The sequence below is a fragment of the Varanus komodoensis genome, unplaced genomic scaffold (genome assembly GCF_004798865.1).
Source record: "Varanus komodoensis strain SLA01 unplaced genomic scaffold, ASM479886v1 scaffold14_1, whole genome shotgun sequence".
NCBI lineage: Eukaryota > Metazoa > Chordata > Lepidosauria > Squamata > Varanidae > Varanus > Varanus komodoensis.
In genome coordinates, this window is record NW_025335438.1 from 21,797,902 (window position 1) to 21,823,123 (window position 25,222).

The 25,222-nt window shown below is 37.1% G+C and overlaps 1 protein-coding gene across 6 annotated transcripts in view; it reads left to right on the plus strand.

Annotated features, from left to right (window-relative positions):
• Window positions 1–25,222, plus strand: part of TRAPPC8 (trafficking protein particle complex subunit 8) — a 78,282-nt gene that overhangs the window by 45,285 nt on the left and 7,775 nt on the right. For all 6 annotated transcript variants that reach the window (XM_044423742.1, XM_044423747.1, XM_044423743.1 and 3 more), the window contains 12 exons: window positions 5,160–5,268; window positions 9,048–9,242; window positions 9,387–9,517; window positions 10,160–10,234; window positions 14,605–14,731; window positions 16,671–16,828; window positions 18,184–18,623; window positions 19,814–19,961; window positions 20,782–20,878; window positions 22,335–22,403; window positions 22,643–22,683; window positions 23,455–23,640. In XM_044423742.1, coding sequence (XP_044279677.1) covers window positions 5,160–5,268; window positions 9,048–9,242; window positions 9,387–9,517; window positions 10,160–10,234; window positions 14,605–14,731; window positions 16,671–16,828; window positions 18,184–18,623; window positions 19,814–19,961; window positions 20,782–20,878; window positions 22,335–22,403; window positions 22,643–22,683; window positions 23,455–23,640 — 1,776 coding nt within the window. The remainder of the gene's footprint in view (window positions 1–5,159; window positions 5,269–9,047; window positions 9,243–9,386; window positions 9,518–10,159; window positions 10,235–14,604; window positions 14,732–16,670; window positions 16,829–18,183; window positions 18,624–19,813; window positions 19,962–20,781; window positions 20,879–22,334; window positions 22,404–22,642; window positions 22,684–23,454; window positions 23,641–25,222) is intronic.

Below are 25,222 nucleotides of genomic sequence, written 5' to 3' on the forward strand. Positions count from 1 at the left end.
ATAATACTTCCGCCTCCTTAGTAATGTGGGACACAAAAGGGCAAGTTCCTTTTCATTCCAGTGAGGCTTGTACAGGGAAAAGTATAGATGGATTATTCTTTATGGATCAAACATGTCTGTCTCTCTTTTAGCTTATGGTAGTTTAAATGTACTGCTGAAGTTGTGTTACCTCATGTAGAGTCACAACTGACTATGCCCATTCCCTTTTCTGTCTTGCAGTATTTTCCAACAACAATGGCCATGATACTATAGCCCCCATGTAATGTTCCGAATCTCTCACCATGCTTCAGAATCTGCAAGATCCATATTTATATGTTCTTAACTGTCAACCTGTATGCAAAGAGCCAATGAGTAATACCTTGTTTCCAAGTGGATTTTGATTCTTTAAATAACTTTCTGTGTCTTTTGGCAAAACTTTATGAAACTGAAGGGAGTTTCAAATTACGTTGTATCAGGGAGGATGTGGAAACCAAAAATGAATTCAACCAAAAACAATTACATTGGATAGGCAATATACATGTGCATTCTTTCTGATCTAGGTGCAATATTCATCATGGTTCAGTCAGGTCAAATTCTGCCATGTTGGCCAGAATTGCTAATCTCTGTGTTGCTTACCTTTTAAGGGCAGGTATATTCCTGTCCAAGAAGAGATATAAGAACTTATTAAATTCTCCACCACCATAATCAGGTATTTATACTCTGTATCAAACAGTTTGGTGAAAGATTCATGAAACATGGCTGCCATCCATTATTAGGCACATTAATTGGAGCCATTAATTTCTTGTTTTTTCCATTCAGAATCAAAGACTAGCCATCATGATCAATAACAGTTTATTGAACTGAAAACAAAAATCAATTATGACTTAAAATCTCCTATACCTTGAAATCTAGTCAAAGTATTTGCTGCAAAAAATCCTGCCACCAAATCATTTCTTAGCTGATGTATATCTGCTGCCATCATATGTGTTTCCTGCAAAGAAGCCATATTGTTTCCATATTTAGAAAGTACTTTCTTCTTTCTTAATTAATCCTATTAATTAATTAGGATTCTGCAGCACTTCATCATTCCAAAAAATTAAACAGAGAACTATTAGGAATATATTATTTGCCCTTCTATGCATACAAACCTTGTCTTTTTTACAAAACATACCCATTTCTGAATAATTCAAAATCTGCATTATTTATTTATTTATTTATTTATTTATTTAGACAGCTTATATGCCACCCCCTTCACATAAGCCTCGGGGCGGCTTACAATCATTAAAATCCTGCCTATAAATACAAAAAAATACATAGAATAAATAAAATACATAAAATACTGGAAACAGCCTGGTCAGTTTAAAATCAATAAATAAACCTTAACAATTAAACAATTAAAATAGCGTTTAAATAAAAAGATCTTGGCCTGGCGCCGAAAAACAACGATGGCTCCAGGTGGACCTCTCTGGGGAGAGCATTCCATAGGTTGGGCGTCACCGTGGAGAAAGCCCTCCTCCAAGTACTCACCCTCCTAATATCCTTCATGGAGGGTTCCCAGAGAAGGGCCTCATTATGGATATATTGCATTTCATAATGCCAGCATCTTACCCTAGTCCTTTATAATAAAAAAGCCATGGTGTAAAAAGTAAACATAGAAAATGCGATCTGTCCAGAAGAGGGAAAAAATCAGCAAAGCAAAGTTTTGGCTCCCAGCAAGACAACTTCATAATCCATCATACTCCACTCACACTCTTTAATCAATTTTATCACTGATGATTAATACCAGAAATACTATTAATTAAATTAACACTATCTAACTAAAAAGACCCCTTCATGGATCACTGCCTTGTCGTGGCGAAGGGGCTTATGTAGCTCAATGAAGCTATGAGCTATGCCATACAGGGCCAGCCAAGATGGACATAGCAAAGATGCAGAGAGCATCATTGCCATGAAAACCCCATGGACAGTACCAAAAGGCAAAAAGATATGATGCCGGAAGGTGTCCAATATGCTACAGGGGAAGAGTAGAGGGCTAGTACTAGCAGCGCCAGAAAGAATGAAATGACTGGGTCAAAACCGAAAGGACACTTGCAGATGTATCTGGTGGTGAAAGGAGAGTCTGATGCTGTAAAGATCCATATTCCATAAGAACTTGGAATGTACCTGGCATTCAATGTATTCTCAGTGTTGGGCTGGTTTGCTATTGATGTGGGTAATTTAATTATTTCATTAGCTAATGACACTATCTGAGGGTATACATGCAAAATTTCGAATAAGTGCGATCATTAGTTCCCTAGTAATCCTCAGTGAAAGATGACCATGATGACTGACGCGACAATGTTGAAGAAAATCAAGCACCGCACTGTGATTAAGTTCCTGACAAAACAAGGAAAAAATCAAAAAGTCATTCACGAAGAGATGGTGGCTGTTTATCAGGACTCTGCACCTTCATTATCTACTGTTCAAAAGTGGTCAAGTGAATTTAAAAGGGGCAGAGAAAGCATTGAAGACAACCCTTGCTCAGGCGGGCCAGTTACTGCCACTACAAAAGAAAATGTGAAAAAAATTGAGAAACTTGTATTGGAAGATTCCCGAATAAAAATCAAAATGTTAGCAGAGATGACAAACCTATCCATATTTACCATATTTGGTACCATATTTACTATTTTTCATGACCATCTTAAACTTTCCAAGGTCTGTGCAAGATAGGTGCCACGAATGCTCATGGCGCATCACAAACAAGTGTGAGTCAAGTGCTATAGGGAGTTTTTAGAGCTCTGTGGTGAAGATCCATCGACTATTTTCAACTGGATTGTTACTGGAGATGAAACTTGGGTCCATCACTATGATCCTGAAAGTAAGCAGGAGTCCATGCAGTGGCATAAAAATGGTGCTGACCCTCCGAAGAAATTCAAAGTCAGTCAGAAAAGTCATGGCCACAGTGTTTCGGGACTCAAATACTTTGGCCACCTAATGAGAAGGAAGGACCCACTGGAGAAGAGCTTAATGCTGGGAACAATAGATGGCAAAAGAAGGGGACAGCAGAGAATGAGGTGGCTAGATGGAGTTGGTGTGAGCTTGCGTGGACTCCGGGGGATGGTGGAGGACAGTAGAGCCTGGAGGAATGTCCATAGGGTCACGATGGGTCGGACACGACTTCGCGACTAACAACAACAAACTAAAAAGAAACAGGAAAAAAAGAAAGGGAAAAGGGAGAGCAAGAGATGGACAAGAGAGAAGGAAAAAATAGCAAAGTCAGATGGAAAAGAGCAAAATACCTAGAAATTTATCTGCATATATTATGTACCATGGCTGAATGCCTGACAGTCTGCATTCAACTTTTGAAAAGTGGAGAGTGATATTAAACAGAAACTGTAGGATCTGAAGGCAGCTTCCAAGCAGAATTAGGTGGCTTGAATCCCCATAGGCTTCGGCGAATGGGGCGGCATAAAATGTTTTAATAAATAAATAAATAAATAAATTCAGCAGATTTCTTCTGTTCCTCTTGGAATTCCACTACAAGTATAGAAAGAAAAATCATTTGAAATTGCCGATTAAGAGATTTGGCCACACCTCATACTTTTCATATTTTCTTCTTTGATCTGATATTCCCTTTGTGAAATCTGTATAAAGCATGCTTTTATCCTTATCTTGAATACACTGAATCTCTCATCTTCCTTGATGAATGAAAGAGGTATTCTTTGGTTGATATACTCAGAAATTTGACAGTAGTAGGTCTCATTCTCTCTCCTCTGGGGAGGACCAGGAATACAGTAAGCATATTCCATATCAAGATGAAAGCTTTCTTGACATTCCAAAACTTGATGCTGGATCAAATCCATAGTCTGGCAGGTTTAGCCTGGAGACTGCTTATACAAACCAAGCACTCCCAAATTTACTTTCTGAGAAGAGGCTTCCAAAAGCAGAACATGAGTGAAGATTGTATTGCATGGGGCACACTTTATTGACTGTGAGCAACAACCACTCTTTCTTCCAGATGTGTGACTCTTATCCCCATCTGACTGCTTAATAGAACTCACAGATCCTTGAAGTAATGCTGTTAAATCATGGAGCTGTTCCACCTTCTTGAACTGCTTAGATGTCTCCTAACAAATATACTTCCAACAAAGCAACATATTTGTCATCTCTTCCTCCTCCTCCTCCCATCTCTTCCAAAGTCTTAGAGAACTTGGCAGGATGTGGCTAAGGTTGAGTTCAGTACCTTTTTTATATTTTACCTGCTGCCATGGTTAAACACTCCTTAGGTAAAGGTAAAGGTTTCCCCTTGACATTAAGTCCAGTCATGCCTGACTCTAGGGGGCGGTGCTCATCTCCGTTTCCTAGCCAAGGGAGCCAGCGTTTGTCCGCAGACAGTCTCCGTGGTCATGTGGCCGTCATGACTAAACACCAAAGTGCACAGAATGCTGTTACCTGCCCACTGAAGTGGTACCTTTTTATCTACTTGCATTTGCATGCTTTCAAACTGCAAGGTTGGCAGGAGCTGGGACGGAGCAACGGGAACTCACCCCGTTGTGTAGATTTGAACCGGCAACCTTTCGATCAGTCAGCCCAGCAGCACAGTGGTTTAAACCACTGCGCCACCTGCAGTCCCAAACACTCCTTAGACTGCCAAATATTCTTGAATATATAACTCCTCAAAGCCTTCAAGCAAATGTAAAACAATATGTAGCACTACAGTCTAGCAAAAAAAATAAAACAAAACAAAGATATGGATAGCTATGAGAGAAAAACAGGCTTAATATTTTGAAGCTGAAAGATAAGTAATGGTAAGGAATACTAGATATATCTCCATCTTAGCTGGAAGTCATGTATGCTTTCTTCTAGTGACTTTGCTGGAAATTGTAATACATTTATTAGATTCCTACATTAATACTCCTCTGCCATGCAAATTAGGCTGTTGGGTGAAAGCTGTAACTTCAATAGCAAAATTATGGTTGTATAATGCGACACAGATTCATAAATTATATGTGTTAATCATTTTACATTATATTTCAGAGGCATTTCAAGTTATTCTTTTGAACATTTATTTCTAAATGTTCCTTGCTTTCTCCAGTGTCATATATTCCTATTCCCAAGATTATGGGAATTTTTCATGTATTCAAGAAATGTGAATCTTTACTTGCCAAATGTTGCTGAAATTCTGTTTTCCTTCCTTGCAGAATGTAAGTCAGCTATCACCAGATGGACCTTCACCACAGCTTCCTTTACCTTATATTAATAGCTCTGCAACACGAGTGTTCTTTGGGCATGACAGACAGCCAGCAAAAGGTTAATATATGTCTGGATTTTTTTGTAAGCTTTTTGAGTTAATTAAGATCACATGTAATAAACATAGTATAAGGTTGGGTCTACACCTGGAACAGAATGAGTTGGTAGGATGCTAAATTGGTAGAATCGACTGTACCAGGTCATATTATAGGTGGGAAATACTGCTTTTGAACAAATGTTTATTTCAAAAGCTTCACACAAAGAAAAAATTAGTATGTTTGGGTAAAATTTAATACTTAATGTTTTCCTGTTGTATTGTTTTTCTGTTTTCAGGGATTTAAAAAAATTAACCTAAGGCCATTTAATGGAATTGCTGCAGTCTACAGTTTGAAATGGTGCAGTCTACTATGTCAGCATCATACCTCCTTATTCTGCCATATGCATAGATTAGTTCGAATTCTATATCATTCTATGTGTAGAAACTGTGGAACGCCTCCTCTCCATCTAACTTCATTTTAACCTGGAAGCACTTTTCTAATAGTCCTTGGTTTGGGAATACTGAATATTCTTAATAGATCCCTTTGCAAGGAACCCAAGACAGCTTACATGATCCTCCCCTGTCTTCCACAACAACCTTGTGAAGTAAATTGGGCTGAAGGTCAGTGACTGGTCCAGAATGACCCAATGAGGAGCATGGTCAAATGGGGACTAGAACATAAATCTCCCAAGTCCCAGCCCAGCATCTTAACTGCTGCAAAGGACTAATGTTCTTTATTAGCTAGGGACACTTGGGGGATTTGGGGTAGAAGTCATTTTACGAATGGTAGCACCAAACAAGAAATGGTAGGCATGGACTACGCATGTTGTTTTCCCACTGCTGGTATTCCTGGCCATGCTCAACCTCTTGGTATGTTTGAACTAGAAACAAACAGCACAAGAACTGGAGCAGCTCCTATACATCTAAGTATCAGGCAGTGCAATTCAGCACTCTTGTAACTTGCAAAAGGTTTTGTTGGTTTTAGGAGTTGCAGTTATCTTGAAGAAACCTGAGGCTGTGTCTGTACCAAAGGTCATGTGGTTCATCCTTCATAATCTTTCAGGGCACTGGGCACAATCTGCATTGTTTTTGGTCATCCTTTGTGCCTTACTTCTAGATCTCTTTCAGAGATGTCTCTTTCTTGTACTTCATTGTTCTGCCCCTCTCACTATACATGTTAGAAGTGTTTTTTTTTTTCTTTATCTACCCACAGTCTTTCTCTTGCCACACATCAGTGAATTGTTTCCATTATACCTTATGTCTTATTCACTTAGGCACACTGCTAACCTCACTAGCAGGTTTTAAAACTCTTCTGTTCAGAGCTGGAAATCCAGCTACTTTCTGGGTTCCTCAGAGTTCTCCCCCCACCCCCATTTCTATTTTTTCTCTGCATTCTTAAAATTAAAAAGTTTTGCTAAAAGGCATGTTGTGAGCATGAATCTGGGATTGTAAGTACACCCTCTATTAAGGCAAAGCTATTACAGTATGAATGAAATAGATGACAAGGGGCTACAGGATTGAATCAGGCTCTGAGACTAGTGAAAAGATTCTAGACTTCTGGGAAAGAGGACTCCTGAGGCTTATTAACAAGTTAGTCATAGGATGTTGGACACCAAAGCAGGGTCTTTGGAATGGCACAATGCTGAACATGCCCCTTTCTTTTCTGTGTGCCTGTTTGTCTTGTTGCCTGTTTACTTTTGTACTATTTGCACCAGGGTCACTTAGCACTGCATTTTGCAGCAGGAAGGGCTGCCAACAGAAGGAAAAATCAACCAGATGCACTTGTGTGTGTTTGGACATGCCTGTTTGAATCCCAGTCAAGTCCTTGTTGCCTCCCCCTTTATGCATGCATGCATGTATTCTTCTAGCTCAGTGACTCCCGAAGTGGGTAGTACCACCCCTCTGGGGGCTGTGGAAAGATCCAGGTGGGTAGTGAGGAAAAAGGGGACAGCAGGAGGGCATTAGATTATAGATTACTACACTACTGCAAAAGAAACAAAGATAACAAAAAGGCAAAATGTGTAAAATAGCAGATGAAACAAATTTACCATGAATAACTTAACTAAAAACCATTTCATTGGATTTACACTTTTGAAAAATCTTTCCAACATTAAATATTAATAGAAAAAGAGGCAGTAGTTTTTTAAAATGTTCACTAATATGTGCAAGGGGTATTTGATTAATTCACCTAAGGTATGGAAAATCTAACCATACTCTTAAGTAATTTACTGCTACAACCTGCTAGCATACCGAAATTCGTCACTTTGTTAGGCTTTATGAAATTAGTATCTCTGCACCAACCACCTCTGTCCCATTAAAACTATGAGACAATATATTTACAGATGAGGCATATTTATTTTTTAAATTGTTTTTACATTGTTTTACAAAGTTAAGTTTTATTTATGAAATAAATTTGTTTAAATGTATAGTGCTGGATTGGTTGTTTTAAATTTGCAGTAGAGTAGTGAACCTAATACAAAGAAAGAGGCGTGGAGGGCGCTATAGTTGTTACCCAAGAGGAAGGGGGGCAGCAAAAGTTTAGGAGCCACTTTTTTAACTCAATTAATTTAGAAACCAGTGCTTTTTGTTGTTGCTACCAGTAGATACTGATCTATCCCTTCACTCACTCCTGTTGTAGACCACATAATTACTGTCAGTCTGACTTTCTGCTCTGTAAATAGATCTGCTGATGTCCTCTTATACAGAATGATTGTCAAGTGAACTGAGAATTATTCTAAAGTAGGCCTACACAATTTGACACCCACTTTGCTAGCAAAACACAGCCAGTATCCAGATAGATTGGCCTACCATGTGCTGAGTAACCCTTCCTGTTCCTGCAATCCCAGGCAGGTCCAGGGCCGTCTTAACAGCATTATGTGCCCCGGGCAAAGCAGTGTACTGGGGTCCCTACGACAACTACAACTACTGTTAATTTTGGAAGTTTTCCAAGTTTTCCACAGATTAGTATGGGGCCCATGGGCAAGTGCCCATCAGGTCCATGTGTTGTTGTTGTTGTTGTTGTTGTTGTTGTTAGAACATTTCTATGTTAAGACGGCCCTGGGCAGATCACCAGAACTAGAAAGCAAGCTAAACCAGCCATCTAGTTTTCCTTATTTAAAACAGTACACCCTCTTTTCTACTAAAATATTCCAATGATTGGAGTTTTCAGGTCCTGGTAGACAGTGTGTTGTTTAGGCCACAGGTTTCTGCAGACCTGCTTATAAAGCATCATATGCAGTAGAAAATGCAGTAGAAAATGGTTGGTAAGCATTATACCGTATAGTGTCTGCAGATATTGGAAAAGGTCATGCAAATGTAGCTTAGGACTGCAAATTCATCATCAATATTTTGAACCTTCAAATTTATATTCACAAAATTATATAATAGGGGCAGTGGAATCCTGGTGTGTAATTTGATGTCCAAATTGTTTTAACCGTATTTACTGCTTTGGGGAACAGTAGTTTGAAAATCAGAATATAAATAAAAAATAATTTATCCAAAGTTTTGGTTGGCTAGTTAAATATGTGAAATTCAATTCCCTCCATGTCTACCTAATTCTCTCATTCCAGCTCCACTCTCTTTGGGGGTCTTCTCTTTTCTTCCTTATGGTACATACCTTTTCTTGAAAAGAGTATGTGCAAAATAGATATATGAGAAAATTGTAAGATCTTCCAGTTAAAAAATGTATTACCATTTGTAATGAAAACTTGAAGGGAGAGGAGTATAAAAAGATGGACTGTTTTTTATTTTGTATTATCTGGTATACTAAAGTGATTGTCATTTTTAATATATTCATAATTAGGTGAAAAACAGGCAGCAACACACATAAGCCTTGATCAGGAATATGAATTTGAATTTTCACATCAGTGGAAGGAGCTTGAAGAACAAGTTGTGTCAACAGTTAACAAAGGTGTAACAATTCCCAATTTCCATCCAACACAGTATTGTCTGAACAGATTTTCTGATAATTCTAGGTTTCCTCTTGCTGTAATAGAAGGTAAACTATTTATACTTATCTGGAAAAATAGTGCATGTTATATTGATTTCAACAAAGTTTTTGTCAAAGTGTTACATTTTGAATGACATGGCTTACACTCATAAGAATGGCCTTCCTAAAATATATGACTTTTCTTTTTAATAGAACCAATAACTGTGGAAGTGGCTTTTAGAAATCCACTGAAAGTTCCACTTCTTTTAACTGACTTGTCACTGCTTTGGAAATTCCAGCCAAAGGATTTCAGTTCGAAAAATAATGGAGAAACAAAGGAATTAGTAAGTAATTAGAAAATGTCCTTTAGTAAGAATGTGTGAAGTTCTAGTAATAAATGTACATGCTCTCATTATTGTACAACAAATCAATGCATAGCTTCACATGTTGGCTTCCTTTCTAATTATTAGAGATGAGGACTGCATTTGAACAAAGCTAAACCATGGACTTATTTTACAAGACCAAGCTTAGTTTATCCTGAGACACATACACGTTTCCTGTTTTCTCCATCACTAATGCAGCCATCCATAGGAGATAAAAAGCTGTCACCTCTGTTTTTGTTACCAGGGTTTAAGCATATCATCCAAACAATAAACCTGCATCTTAACTGGTTAGTACATCATGGTTTGAAAGGCTTATCCTGGTTTTGATGACATAGATTTGATTTATTTCAAAGAGAAGGAGTAGCTTTCAGGACCACTCTTTGTGGTGTGCTGGAGAAGGAAGGGAGAAGGTACAGGGCTAGGAAGATGTTAAGCTTTTTCTTTTCCTTATACTTACGCTTGAACCAGCCTAATTGTCAGGGTACCTAACTGTTATTTTCACAAATAGATGTATTTGTATTGAGATGTATTACTAACAACAGTTTAATGTTGTCAGACATTGTCTTTAATGGAAATAGCTTTCAAATCACTTTTACATTTTAGGAAACACATGGAAAAGATATGATTGGAGCTGAAGTGATATCAGAATTTTTGATTAACAGTGAAGAAACTAAAATGGTAGGTTGTCCATCTTATTTTTATCCCACCTTTAAAAGTATAATTTTCCAAGTTTGCTTTCAAATTAACATAAAATGTATATAGCAGCACACTAATACATTGCACTAGAAGCAGATTGTGAAAAAGTTGCATACAGTACTTTCTGCAGAGTTTTAAATAGTTTAATACAATGTAGTATTTTTTCAGGGAACTACTTCGTAGTAAAGGTTCTGTTTACTCAGAGAATTACTTCAGACATTTTTTCTTTTGTGAACCTCATTTAGGCAACCAGTTTTATTATACTTTTTTTATAATAAGTTTTATTCAAAATTATAATCCTAAAAAGAAAGAAGAACTAAAATCAACATCAGTCATCAAAAACATTGGGCCTGCTGGGTCAGCCCCCACATTTTTTTTCCATTTATGATAACTTAAAAACTTATTTAAATCTATACAAAGTCCCGTTACTCTAGCCAATAATAAAAAGAGTCCCAAGTTTGATAGAAGTCAGTATCTTCTTTCTCCTTCAATGATAAAGTCAATCTATCCATTTCTGCACAGTCCAAGATCTTTTTTAGAATCAGTTCGTTGGTGGGTGGTTCTTCACTTTTCCAGTGTTGAGCAAACGCAATCCTCTCCGCGGTAATTGCATGTAAAATCAAATACATTTCTTGTTTACTAATATCAACCGGTATAATGCCTAATAAGAAGACTTCATGTTTAAAAGCTAAAGGTTTTTGTAACATTTCCTCAAGCCATTTATGTATTTTAATCCAATACTTTTTTGCGTTATTGCAAGTCGACCACATATGATAGAAAGTACCCAATTTATGTTTACATTTCCAACATCCATTTGACATATTTGGAAATATCTTAGCTAATCTATTTGGCAACAGATACCATTTATAAAACATATACAGGTTTTCTTTTATACGAAGTTGCTAATGTTACCTTAATATTTCTCTCCCATAGCTTTTGCCATTTTTCTAATTCAATATTATATCCAAAGTTTTGTGCCTGCGTTATAGTTTCCGTAACCTGTTCATCTTCCATTCTCCTATCGAGTAAGAAATTATATAGTCTTTTAATCATTTTCTCATCTGATTTAAGCATCACTTGATTAAATGCTGTTAAGTCCTTGTAAAGCCCCACGTTTTATAGTCTTTAGCATATCTCGATTGTATTTGCACCTTATGCCACCACAGATCCCTGTTCTTGTGTTTCTTGCTTCAATTTCAATCCTCCATCCTTATCCAGAATGTCATCATATCTTATGATTCCTTCAAAATTCAATGCATTTGGATATACAAAAGCTTCCATAGGTGAAAGCCATCTTGGCAATTTATTATACAATTTTGTCTTTAACTTTTCCCACACTGACATTAATGATTTTCTAATATAGTGACTTAAAAAAGAGTCATGTAGCTTAGCCTTTTCATACCACATATAAGCATGCCAGCCCATTTGCAAATCATGCCCTTCAAGATACAAGATTCTCTTATTTCTTAAAGTTATCCATTCCTTTAGCCATGTTAAGACAGAAGTTTGATAATACAGCATCCAATCAGGGAGACCAGAGCCCCCATTCTCTTTAGCCTCCTGAAGTATTTTTTGTTTAATCCTTGGTTTTTTCTTTCTCCATATAAATTTTGAGATTTGAAAATTTAAATCATCAAAAAATTTTCTATCAATTTTTATGGGAATCATTTGGAATAAAAACAAAAGCTTTTGGTAATATATTCATTTTAACTAGAGCTTTTCTTCCCAGCAAGGATAATTGCAAATTAGCCCATTTTCCCAAATCACTCTTAATATCCTTCAATAGTTTATCATAATTGTCTTCTTGCAGAGTGGTACCCTTAGCTGTAAGATAAATTCCCAAATATTTAACCTTTTTAACAATCTGCAAGTCTTCTTGTTCCTGCAGAGTTTTTCTCTGCTCCTGTGTGAGATTTTTTACTAACAATTTCGTCTTTTCTCTATTTATTTTCATCCCAGTAACCTAGCCATATTCTTCAATCCTTTGTAGGAGTTTAGGCATTGTTGCAAAGGGTTCCTCCGTTATGAAAACTAGATCATCTGCAAATGCTTGCAGTTTATAGCTTTCATCTCTAATTCTAGTACCTTTAATGTCTGTATCATCCCTGATAGTTCTGTTTAACACTTCTAAGATCAATATAAACAACAGAGGTGATAACGGGCATCCTTGTCTTGTACCCTTTTGTATATCTATAATATTTGTAAATTCTCCATTGATTATAATCCTAGCTGACTGCTTTGGTAGATGCTTGATATCTTATTAATAAACTTTTCACCAAACTCCATTTGAGCCAGCTGTTGCTTCATAAATTGCCGGTTAACATTGTCAAAGGCCTTCTGTGCGTCCATGAATAATAGTGCCATTGGTTTTTCCGTATGTATCTCATAATACTCTTAAGATGTCCAAGATAGTTCTCAAGTTATTCCTCATTTTTCTTTTAGGTAAAAAACCATTTTGATCTGAGTGAATAAAGTCTTTTAGGTACTTCTTCAATCTTCCTGCCATTATGGAGGCAAAAATTTTGTAATCCACATTTAATAGTGATATAGGACTATAATTTTGAATCTGCATCAAGTCCGTATCTTCTTTTGGTATTAATGTGATATTTGCCTCTGTCCAAGTATTTGGTATTTTAGCATTTGACAATGCTGCATTGCATATATCCTTAAGAAGCATAGCAAAAAATTCCTTCAAAGGATTTATAAAACTCTGCTGGTAGCCCATCCGGGCCAGGAGTTTTATCGTTCTTTTGTCGCTTAATTGCCTCTATTACTTCTGTGATTGTTACTTCTTGATTCAATACTTCTTGGTATTTCTCCGGTAACTTTGGCAAATCTCCCTTTCGGATGTATTCTTTTACTTTCTCAGTTGAAATCTCATCATTCTGGTATAGCTTTTCAAAGAAATCTATTTTCTTGATACGTATACTTTGTACTTGCAGTCATCCTTCTCCATCTTTCAATTTAGAAATCAGTCTCTTCTCTCTCTCTTTCTTTACTTTATAGGCTAACCATCTCCCTGGTTTATTAGCATTTTCAAAGAAGTTCTGTTTGGTCAATTTCATTTGCTTAGTAAGTTCACTTGTGTCCAGGAGATTCAGTTTATGTTTTAGAATATTCATTTGGACCTTAAGGTTTTTTTTGGATGGATCTTCCTGTAATTCTTGTTCCCATTTTTTCTTATTTTTTCTTTTTGTTTATTTTTGCTGAATATGTTATTATCAACTCCCTGACATAGGCTTTGGCTGTATCCCAGACATTTTGCAAAGAGGTTTCTTCAGTTTTATTTATTTGAAAGAATATTTGCATTTCCTTATTTATCTCTTCTTTTATCCTCTAATAAGGCTTTGTTTAAGCTCCATCTGGGCATCATTACCTTCCCTTTCAGTGATATAGCTACAGGGTTGTGATCTGCCCAGACATTTGCCTCTATTTCAGCTTCTAATAAGTCTGGTACTAAGTCTGGGGTTATCCAAACCATATCAATTCTAGACCACAACCTATGTCTATTTGAATAAAAAGTATATTTAGCAGAGATTGGGTTTTTATGTCTCCAAATATCTATCAATCTGAATTCTTCAATCATATTAGAACAAGACTTTGGGAGTATCCTGCTGCCCTTTTTTCCCTTAATCTCACTCTTACGGTCCATTTTCTTATCCACAATTGCATTGAAGTCTCCCATTACACACACAGTCTGGTAGTCCAATTGTAAGAGTAAAACATGTAATTTTTGGAAAAACATTTCCTGATGGTCGTTTGGTGCATAGATCGCCGCTAAAAGCACCTTTTTAAGTTTCGTTGTGATTTCAACCATCAGAATCCTACCATCCTCATCAGCTAATATATATTTAGGGTCTAATTTTTCCTTGATGTATAATGCTAAACCTCTCTTCTTTTGAGAAGCAGAAGCTATAAATAGCTTTCCAAGCTTTGACCATTCCAAAAGCTTGCTATGTTGTTTCTTAATATGTGTTTCTTGTAAGCAAATTATGTCTAATTTTCATTTTTGAAGTTGAGAGAGAATCCTTCTCCTCTTAGAGGGTCCGTTTAGTCCATTTACATTTAAAGAGAGCAGTTCCCAGTTTTATTATGCTTGAAAAAGTTTAGCATGCAAGATTATGAAAGAACATCTTCAAACTCTGAATTACAAGGAAAGCAATGGTAAATAGTTGCCTGCTCTAAGTTGAAAGTTGCCATTCAGTTCCATCATGGAAATTTATACTTTTTTTAGGATCATAGATAGCTTTGTATACTGGTAAATGTAGACATTTGCTTTTTTGTAACTGAAACAGTGCGTTCATGTACAATAACTACACTAGCAACAACAAAAATTTAACATATCTCCACAGGCAAGACTAAAGCTCTTTCCCCATCAAACAGGGGAGCTACATATTCTGGGAGTCATTTACAATCTTGGCACTATTCAGGGTACTACAGTGCTAGATGGAGTAGACCCTTCTGTTGGATTGCAAACAGGTAAGGCTATCCTATATTTACTGCAATATTGTGCTAGATTCTGATAGCTGTGTTGTTGAACTTGAAGAAGCAACTACTACTAAGAAAGAGAGGCATGGATGTCTGATGTATATGATCCATACAGCTCGTTCCTGCAGTTGTATTCCTGTATTCTGCTAGTATGTATATATATTATAGCTTAGGAATAGTTCATATGACTAGAGTGTGAACCACTTCCAGTATATCCAATTTAAATTAAATATATCATGTCTTTCCACTATCATACCATTGACACAGAGGCTAACAACAATAAAAAAGAAAATTAAAAAAGGGAAAACTAATGAACCAGCATAAATGCCATATATAATCAGTTACTGGCTGTGTTTGAATAATCCATGGTTTGAAGCTTGCTTGTTCCAAAGCTTATTTAGTTTTGTTTCCCAGTTTGAACAAAATGGAATGTTGAACTATCCTGGTTCTCTCCCCCCCCCCCATGTTTTGTTTTGTTTTTGTTTTTTTGGCAAATGGAATGAAGGGTCTGGGTATGTCGCCTATAGGCTTATATATGTCTTGGTTATTAATCTAAGTTAGGATAATCTGGACATTGGAAGTATTGTCTTTTATTTAGGAGGGAAGATTTTTCCTGCATGCAAGGAGAAATTAGCTTAAAATTTCTGCTATTTCTACAGATTGCACTTGTAAAGAATCTTTGTGCTCTTTCTTTATTTCCTGTTTTGATACTGCACCAGCCATGTACATTGTTTAGCATTATGTGCATTGGTCTTAATATGTTTCCCTTACCTATGGCCTAGCCATAGGGAGATTGGAAACAGCCAGTTCCATTTTCAACTGCAGCTTATTGTTACATCTGAACCTAGTCAAACTGGGTTTAGTATTAATAATGGTTTATATGATGGTTAGTTCAGTAACCTGTAAAGCATTTCAGAAGAAGATAAATCTATGTTTTATAGACTACAGCAAAGGCTGTGTGGATCACAAGAAGCTATGGGTGGTTATGCAAGAAATGAGTGTGACTGAGCAATAGATTGTCCTGATGTATGAACCTTATTGTGGATAAGAAGCTACTGTTAGGACAGACAATGGAGAAACAGAATGGCTTCCTATATGCAAAGGTGTTAGACAAAGGTATATTTTAACTCCCAATCTGTTCAATCTGTACACATAATATATCACAAAAAATGGATCAGGTTCAGAGAGAGCAGGAATGAAAGCTGAAGGTAGAAGAAAAAGAGGAAGACCAAATGTGAGATTAAGGAAGTCACAGCCTTGAACTTATAAGAGCTGAGCTGGACTGTTAAGGACAGGACATTTTGGAGATCATTCATTCATGCATACATGTGCAAGTAGCCTTCAGCTCATGTACTGGGGATTTTCCCCACTCCTCCCTTTTCCAACCCCCATGGTCTCTGGAAAATCTTCTTCTCCTGTAGAGCAGTATGGAATGGAGTGTGAAGACCTGAAATATTAGGAAGAGAGTGGGAAGGCTTTGCTAAGCAAGCTAATTCTGTGCAAATCAGAATCCAATCCAATCTGTAAATTACACAATGAAGTTGAGATTTTAATAGTAAGCCTATAATTTTAGCAACCATGTAAGCAGACATTTACAAGTGAGCAACAACATAATTTCATTAAGGATACAAACCCTATTTGTGTTGAATTATTAACAGCCCTGTGCATCAACCAGAGGGGGAACAGTTGCAGGGAACTCTCTTCTCCCATTCCAGAGGGAACACACAGCTCTAGTGACAGTTCTCTAGAACTGCAGATTCCAGCCTTGTTCCTTAGCCAAAGAGCCAAGGGCTAGTAGGAGGTTTGAACCCACTGCCTCTCAAGAAGATGATCATGGCAAGGAAGACATACCTAGTTCATACATTGACCAGAGAAGGTACAGATTCAAGGACCCCTTTTTGAATTTAAGGTCCTGTTTGTTTCTTTTCAGCAAAATATAACTCTACTGGAATGTCAGTACGGGGGCGACAAGATTTGGAAATTCAAGGTCCTCGCTTGAATAATACGAAGGAAGAGAAAACTTCTATTAAATATGGACCTGATAGACGTTTAGATCCCATCATAACAGAAGAAATGCCTTTGCTAGAGGTACAGCTGATCAGTGATGATATTATTAAATATTTCAATTGCTTCTTTTGACATATGTTGAACCTTTTAATTCCAGTTGTCTTACCTATACTGCTTACTCAGCTTCAAGCACTTTAAGCATGCTTGAATATGAAATAAATGTTTGGAAGTGCTGTTATTGTGAAATGTAAGCATGAATAGTGGAGATGATCATTCCACTAGGCCTTATTGACCTTGTTTGAATATGACAGTATAGCGTGGGTTGTTATTGTGGATAGGTTTCCAAGCTGTGCTATCAGGACTGCTTCATCAAGGGTGGCTTTTCCCCCAAACAAGATACCCTGCAATGTTGTAGGGTTGTTGTCATCCACAATGGGTTGTTGTGAGCCTCTTGGTGAGAATAGCAAAACTTCCTTGCTTCTCTTGCAAAGTAGCTGATATGCAAGTGCTACTGATAGCTGCCTCTGAATTGCCTTGGTGTCACATGTGGTGGGTGTCAGAATTTCCCCCTGTATCCTGAACCACCACCCTGCTAAAGTGCTGGCAGTGTGGGCTGGAAAAAACCGCGATTGCCTTGGAGAAAGGTCTCCCTCACCTCCTTTTTAAAGGTGCACCTCTCTGCACTCTGCTTCAGCCAAGGTTGGGAGTTGCCTTCACTGTGTTGTCAGTGAAGTAGAGCTGTTGTGTAACAGGGACCATTAGTTAAAAAAAAACTTTTTGAGCCCATTCACAAGTGCAGTAGACAATCAAGTATGAAAATACTGGGCAACCAAAGCCAGCCCCTTCAAAGAGACACTATGTCACTTCGAAGAGGCAATTCATTGCTCTTCATTATGGGGACTACAAATATTGGTTCTCTTGCCAGCTTTAGTGATCTCTGGAAAACAATATGTAAAGGGACAACTGCAGCAAGCAGAAATCAGCTTATGATTGCAGCTGTTTCTCCCATCAGTGTTCCCTGGGATTCTCTCTGGAGGAATAGTTGGGATGAAGTAGCTATGATGAGCTGATTTTTTGTCAGGCTCATTGTGGTACTTCACTAAAACAAAGTACCATGAGTGGTAGCCACAGTGGGTTGTCATGATGTTTGAACAGGTGTACTTAAATATGTCCTGTTTTGCTAAAGGTAGCTGAAAAATAGAGCTTTCCGAAATCTAATTTAATTTCTTGCTATTTTCTAGAAATTTATTTTGCATGAAATAATACCCATTCTATATTGCCATTATTATAGATAGGTAGTAAAAATGAAAGTCTAATTTGGAATATCACCTTTACTTGAACTTAATTCTGGGAGATTTGTTTATATGGGGATATATGGCCTTTTTTAGCTTTAGCAGTTTGTCAAGCTATGTTTATTTGTTTTTCTCCCAATGCAGGTATTCTTTATAAATTTTCCTACAGAGCTGCTTTGTGGAGAAATCCGAAAGACTTATGTAGAATTTGTGAATGTAAGCAAGTGCCCTCTGACAGGAGTGAAAGTTGTTTCCAAAAGGCCAGAGTTCTTCACTTTCGGTGGCAACAGTGCCATTCTGACACCACTAAGCCCTTCAGCATCTGAACACTGCAGTGCTTACAAGACTGTTGTAACACATCCTACCTCTGAATGTTCACTCATGTCCTCAGTTGCTGCTTCAGACTTTGGGGTTGGAATAGGAAGTCAGCCTGAAGTGATAGATGTCCCACTTCCTGATTCCGTTCTCCTCCCTGGAGCTTCAGTACAGCTTCCCATGTGGTTACGTGGGCCAGATGAAGAAGGTGTTCATGAAATAAAATTTTTGTTTTACTATGAAAATGTTAGGAAACATTCAAAAATGTGGTAAGCATTGTTTTAACTATTTTATGTGCTTCTGTTTAGTTAAGAAAAGCTAGATGTCAACGAAAATATCGTACAGAACCAGTGTCCCATTTAACTGAAAAACAAAACAAAACACTGTTTAATTAACTATATTTTAATTTATTCTACATAGCTGTGTTTGAACACTTTTCCATGAGAAGTAGCATTAACCCCTTTTAAGTCAGCAAATCATTTCAGGGAAGAACAGAGAGGGCATACTTTATTAGTAAGACTCCACAGGAGTATTCACCAAATTTTGAATGTATTTAACCAGTAGCATTTGGTTGGTAATATCTTCTTTCATTATAAGAACATAGATGGATGTGTGGTGCTGCAGCTATTGAAAATGTTGTACATTTCTATTATATGAATGTCCTAATTAAAAATATGAAAAACTAGATTTAAAAGAAATGTCATTGAACTGGCCCCTGGAAATCAGGAAACTCCATGTGATTATGTGTATTCACTGTTGGACTTGAACTAATTGTGAAGCTTACTAAGTGTTGTGAAGCCTACCCTTCCCTGTTCTGTTTTTAGGATCTTCTTTGTTTCTACTAGAACCTGAAAGTGCAGCATCCAGAATTATATGCAAAATAGTGGCTGAAATTTGGTTGTACCCTTTGACTTTTGGAACACGCCTGCTTTTTAACACATATGAAGCCCTGGAATTTCTTTTTCAGTACTAAGAATTGACCTCACAGTAAAATACACTCCTTGTTGTCACCTACATTCTTCTAGCTCAATAAGAAATTTAGGACTGCAAAATCCATCATCAGTACTGTGAACATTCATATTTGTATTCACAAAGTTGTACTGTGGGGCAGTGAAATCCAGGTGCTTAATTTAATGTCCAAATGGCCTGATGTGATCTCAGTTTTCCTCATGCAAATATAAATTTGAGGGGCGACGACTAGATGTTCTTTGTTGAATACCTCTATACCTTTAAGTACATAAGGACTATTTGACTGTTATATCCAGTGTATGGAGCTTTTTGGGATAAAATGAAAATGCAAAACATCTTTCAGTGGTTACATAGATCAAAGTGAATGGATTCTTTTTTGTCTTAATATTAGCAGCTTGAATTATTAGTGATGTTTTGTGACAATTGCTGAATTGTATATAGAGGTAATTTGCTACATAGGCAGTGAAATAAAAATATTTCCTATTTTCAGTCACAGGATATTAAGACACACTGCAGTTATTTGTACCAGCCGTTCGCTGGCTGTGCGAGCCACTGTTTATCGAAGCAATGCTCTTGAAGATGAAAAAGGTGAAGGTGGCAATATGCTAGTCTTTGTGGATGTGGAAAATATCAATACTGTAAGTCTGCTCAGAACTGGAGCTGATATTGCTTCTATTTTTAATTGCTGTCCTGAAAGCAAATGTTTGCATGCAATTTTAAAATATATTTTATAGAGACAGTAGCATCTTAAAACTATACTCTCTAAGAAAACTGAGTAATCTGCAATAAGAATTCCACTTGATTGATTGCTCAGGACAAAGTCATTCTAGGATAACTTCTTAGCAAGAGCTCTTGCAGTGATTTTAGGTACTGAAGAATGGCATCACATAGGATGAATCCTATCAGTTGTGTACTCAAACATGCTTCCAAACTCAGAGGCTTATAATTATCCTGTGAAGGACAAGAGAAGTGGCAGAGGTGATCTTCACCTCCCCACCCACCCAACTGCCCTGTATTTTTCACTAAATTGGCCTTTTTGCCCCTCTAGTGGAGGTTGCTTCAGTGGGTGGCAGACTTCAGAATAGTTTGAATCCTGACCTTTCTAGTTTCTTCCCCTCCATGAAACTTGAAATGCCCCCCTTTTCATGTAGAATTCATGACCTCAAAGGCCAGCCAGTGTACTTTATTCCAGGCCAGATGTGTTTGGAAACGAGGGGGATCTCCCACACCCATTTCTGAGATTGGAGTGAGGACTAAGCTCAGACTAGTTTACTGCTATTTCACTAGCTTGTGATTGTTCTGTTTTTTTTTTAAGCATGAGTTAACATAATGAATATATACAAATATCCAGACATTAAACATTTTAAAAAAGCAACTTGCCTCATTTTCTTCAAATTTAAACTTTACACTTATGACAAATGAATTACATGCCGTATCTTTCTGGTGCTTGCTTGTTAGAGTGAAGCTGGTGTGAAAGAGTTTCATATACTGCAAGTATCTAGTAACAGTAAAAACTGGAAGCTACAGAAGTCCATAAATCTCTCGGAAGACAAAGGTTTGTGAATTTTATAAGTCATATAACTGTTCAATATCTGTTTGTACAATCGTTTGAGTGATAAGGTTTAATCCTAAGGACTATAAGTCAAGTTCCACTTACAGAATGGGGCTTCCCTGCATCTTTCAGCTACAGTCCACTTCATCTCCAAAAAAGCCAAAGAGGAGTTGTAAAACACCTAGATGCCATGCAGGCAGAAATATGTTTTGTTCAGAAATTCTTTTTACAGTTCACAGTAAAGGGTTTAGAAAAGGATTTATGTAATTGCCAGAATAATAGACTTGTGCTGTTATTTAGTTGGCTACTATATGTATATCTAGAAAGTATTTGGCATCTATCTGTTTTAGTCCCATATATTATCACAGATATGTTTATTTAGTCTGTTTATATCATACTTCTCTGACATAGAAAAAAAATAAGCTCTTCAAGCTTATTATCTAGTAAAACAACACAGTGATGTACTCGGTAATAAATTCATGTTTAACCCGATTAACAAGAATCCAACATGCTCACAACTCATTCTGCACATGCAACAGTCTTTGTGCTCCTATTAAACAGGTGACCTGTAGATCATGTTGCAAGTGACACATGCAAAGAACTGCAATTCAGACAGGAAAGAAGTCAAATATTCCAGTGGGGACATACACATCTTTAACCTAACTTAAGCTAACTCCTCTAAGTTCCTGCCATGATCTTTCGGTGCTATTTTTCTTCAAACTTTTGGCAGCTACAAGAACTATGGGCACTGTGCATATGAAGCTTTCTTATGGAGATCACCCTATTGTAGCTGCTCCAGCATGATGAGGAGTTTTAGTACATTGAGCTGTTAGTTTTCATCACAACACTGATGCACCCACCTCCAGAAAAGTTTGCAGTGCTAAAAGCCACCTTGTCTGTGTGGGTGAGCCTGTATAGATCAGCAATTTGCTGTGTGGTAAAACTAGTACATGGAACAAATTAAAGCAACCAATGTGTGGCAATTGCAGTGTGGAAACTGAATTGCTTCCTAATGCAGAAGAGTTGAAACCTGAACTTTTAAACACATCACCAGATGTTGAAGAATTTTGTTACCATACCATACTTGGCAATTGAATTTAATCTATAGTTATGGTTGAAAGAATTTGCATACTATAATTATTTTCACCGAACTGAGCTGCTTCTTCTGTAAAATAATGCACAATGAAAGATCCACATATGTATCATGTCACTAGAGTTCCAGCAAAGTAATTTTTCTAGTACCAAATACTGTTACAAGTATATTTTTACACACTGGTTCACACACTACTTTTCCATAATTATCTAAGTTATAAATACTTTGTAGTGATGCATACATAGCTATTTACTTTTCCTTGAGAGCTAGGTTTCTAAGGTTTCTCCACTTAGATATTTCAGTGGTGGAACTGCCAAACATTTATGACATGAGTATTAATCAATATCGGGACCTTTCTTCTATTAGATATTAAGCTCGCAAACAGAGAGAAAGGAAAGCTGTGCTTGAAAGCAGTAAGATGCAAACATTCATCAGGTAAGTTTATTTATGTTAATTATTTCCAGTTTACATGCTGCTCAATAGCCCAACAGGACCCTCTTAAGTGGCCAACAATATACAACAAATAGTACAAGTACATGGGGAAGAGGGGGGAAATTCTGTTGGAGCAGAGTGAGCACAATCATTTTCCATTTTTTTAATTTGTTAAGTATACAATTAAAAGTTGATACATCATTTTGAGGAACTGACCCTTTTTCACCTTCTTTATTCTTTAGAAATGTACACATTTGCAGATATCGTTTTTGGAACTGAACAGGTATGTGTGTGTGTGTATCTCTTAATTTTGTGTGTTGTATGCAAGGATGCAATACTCACAGGAAAGGCATTCTCATGTTTGAGCTTGGCTGGAGCGGAAAATTCCTTGCTAAATCTCTGTAGCAAAAATATATACAGCAAAACTGAATGTAGATGCACTTGTGCAAAGAAAAAAATTACTTACAGATTTATTAGGTTTAGTTAAAAATATAAGAGTCATGCTGAATCAGACTACTGGTCCTTCTAGTCCAGCACTCTGTTTACACTGTGGCAAACTACCTGCCCACAGGATCCTGTAAGCAGGATATTAGTGAAACAGCACCTTCCTCCGCATGTTCTCCAGCAGCTGGAAAACTTAGGCACAATGCAGAGGCACAAACTCAGAAAAACTAATGAGCCTGGAGGAATTTTAAAAACAGATAATTACTCAAGTGTAATTCTGACTTCTGTTTTGTACATGCAGTTGCAGGCATATACAGAATAGGGCCACAGTCTTTGCACATCTACATCTTTTTTGGTCTGTGAGTGCCTCTACAGAACTAACTGCTCCTAAATTCAAATACTAATTTGAGGATGTAGTGTGAGATTTTTTAAGAATGGGCAGAGTATCACTCCCAAATCTTTTGTTTGGACTTGAGGGGCATTAACTTTCAATATCCATGCGAGTACTATCTAAAAGAAAATCCTTGAATGTACTTCACTCACAGTTTATATTTTGTGTTAATATTTTATTGATTGTTTTCTAAGTAAATGTGTTGTTCTTTTTAAACAGATAATCAGTTCAACCAGTCCATGTGCAGATTTCTTTTTCCGAAGCTTATATTCTGATGTAAAAAGAACTCAAACACAGCAAAGTATGCATGCTTCACAAGGGCCTGCAAAACAGTCTGTTGACAGTGCTGTCCGATTGATACAGAAATGCAGTGAAGTGGATTTGAATATCATTTTACTTTGGAAGGTATGTCTAACAATAGAAGTATTTCCCCAGGTAGCTAAAATAATGGAATAATTTTAAAATGCTTCTTAAAGGACAACAATGTCAGCCCCTAGTGAATGTGCTTGGAGATGAAATTCTACATGTGGTACTTCCACCACAGAGAAAAATCTTCTAATAATCAGCAACTTTTGACGGCAGAAGGAAAAGAATGGGATGAATTTCTGATTACCTCAGTGGCTAGGCGTATTCATATGAGCGAAGTCAGTCTTCTAAATCTTTTGAAGTCCTCAAATTTTTGGACTTTATAAGTGAACGTTAGTATCTTGAATTGTGCATGGAAACAAACTGGCAGTCAATTAAGGCATTTAAATATTTGTTGATAAGCATTCACCACAGCATCCCATCCCAATCTAGCTGCTGTATTCTGAATCAGTTGCATTGTTCCATTTTTTTTCTTTAAATTAGCCTTACACATAACACATGGTATTCTGGAAGAGACCTCAGCTGGCATATGCCACCAATACATCAATAAGCCAGGATATTTTTAATATTACCCTTAACTGTAAACTGGATGCTTACAGAAAAGTGCAATTCTTTTCAGAACTGGTTGAATGGTCACCTTAATCACTTACTACTTGTGCCTCTGGACTGATAAAAATTTATTAACCCATACCCAGCCCATCACTAAGTGGAAGAAGCTCTTCAGGATATCAATAGCCTCAGCCTGATTACATGAAAAGGAGAACTAGACCATGTTCATATAAGAAGTGTGCAGGCCTCTGTAGCTTCATTACTCTGCCTTTAGCACAAGTGATAAACAAGCCAGAAAGTTACAGTTAACCACAACTTCCTATTGCATCCTACCTTGGAAACTATGGTTAATGGCTTCCAAACAAACCAGGACTTCATATTCTGGTTTGTTTGGAAGCCACTAAACATAATTCAGACATAACAGTGAAGATACGCAGCTTCACAGCTTGCTCTTGTGAAGCGAGGAAGCAACAGGAACAAAATTAGTGCATTCACGTGCATGAAGCTCATGCATATCTTGAGTTATTAAGCACAAATCGATGCTACCATAGAGTCAGGTGTCATTCACATATGATTGATCCATCTCTCCCAGTGTTTCATGTAGCTGCTAAATAGGATAAGGTTAGAGAATCTTGTGGAACCCTGCAACATAATTCTTATGTAATGGAGCACTAGTCTGTTAGCAGCACCTTTGCCCTTCAGAGTATTGTGCATCCAGTGTCTATCCCAATGGTGGTTTTAAAAGTCACTGAAAGTGCCAGGAGAACCCTTAGGATTGTGTATACTTTGGCAAAAGTTGATAAACCAGGACAACAAATTTCAATCCCAAACAGAACAAAAAGATATTGTACTTCTCAAAGAATGTAATTTGTCAGAACATCCCATTTAACCCTTTCAAAAACCCTGCTCAAACAAAAAAACCTTTATTTGGACAGCTATAAAAAGAAAGTGTTTGCAGAAAGGGATTGTGTAGGTCTTACCTTTCTGGAGTGCCTAGAGGCTGGGGCAAGTGTGGAAAAGTGGAGAGAATGAGTGCAGTCAGGAAAATACTACAAAGCTGGAAGATGAAAGG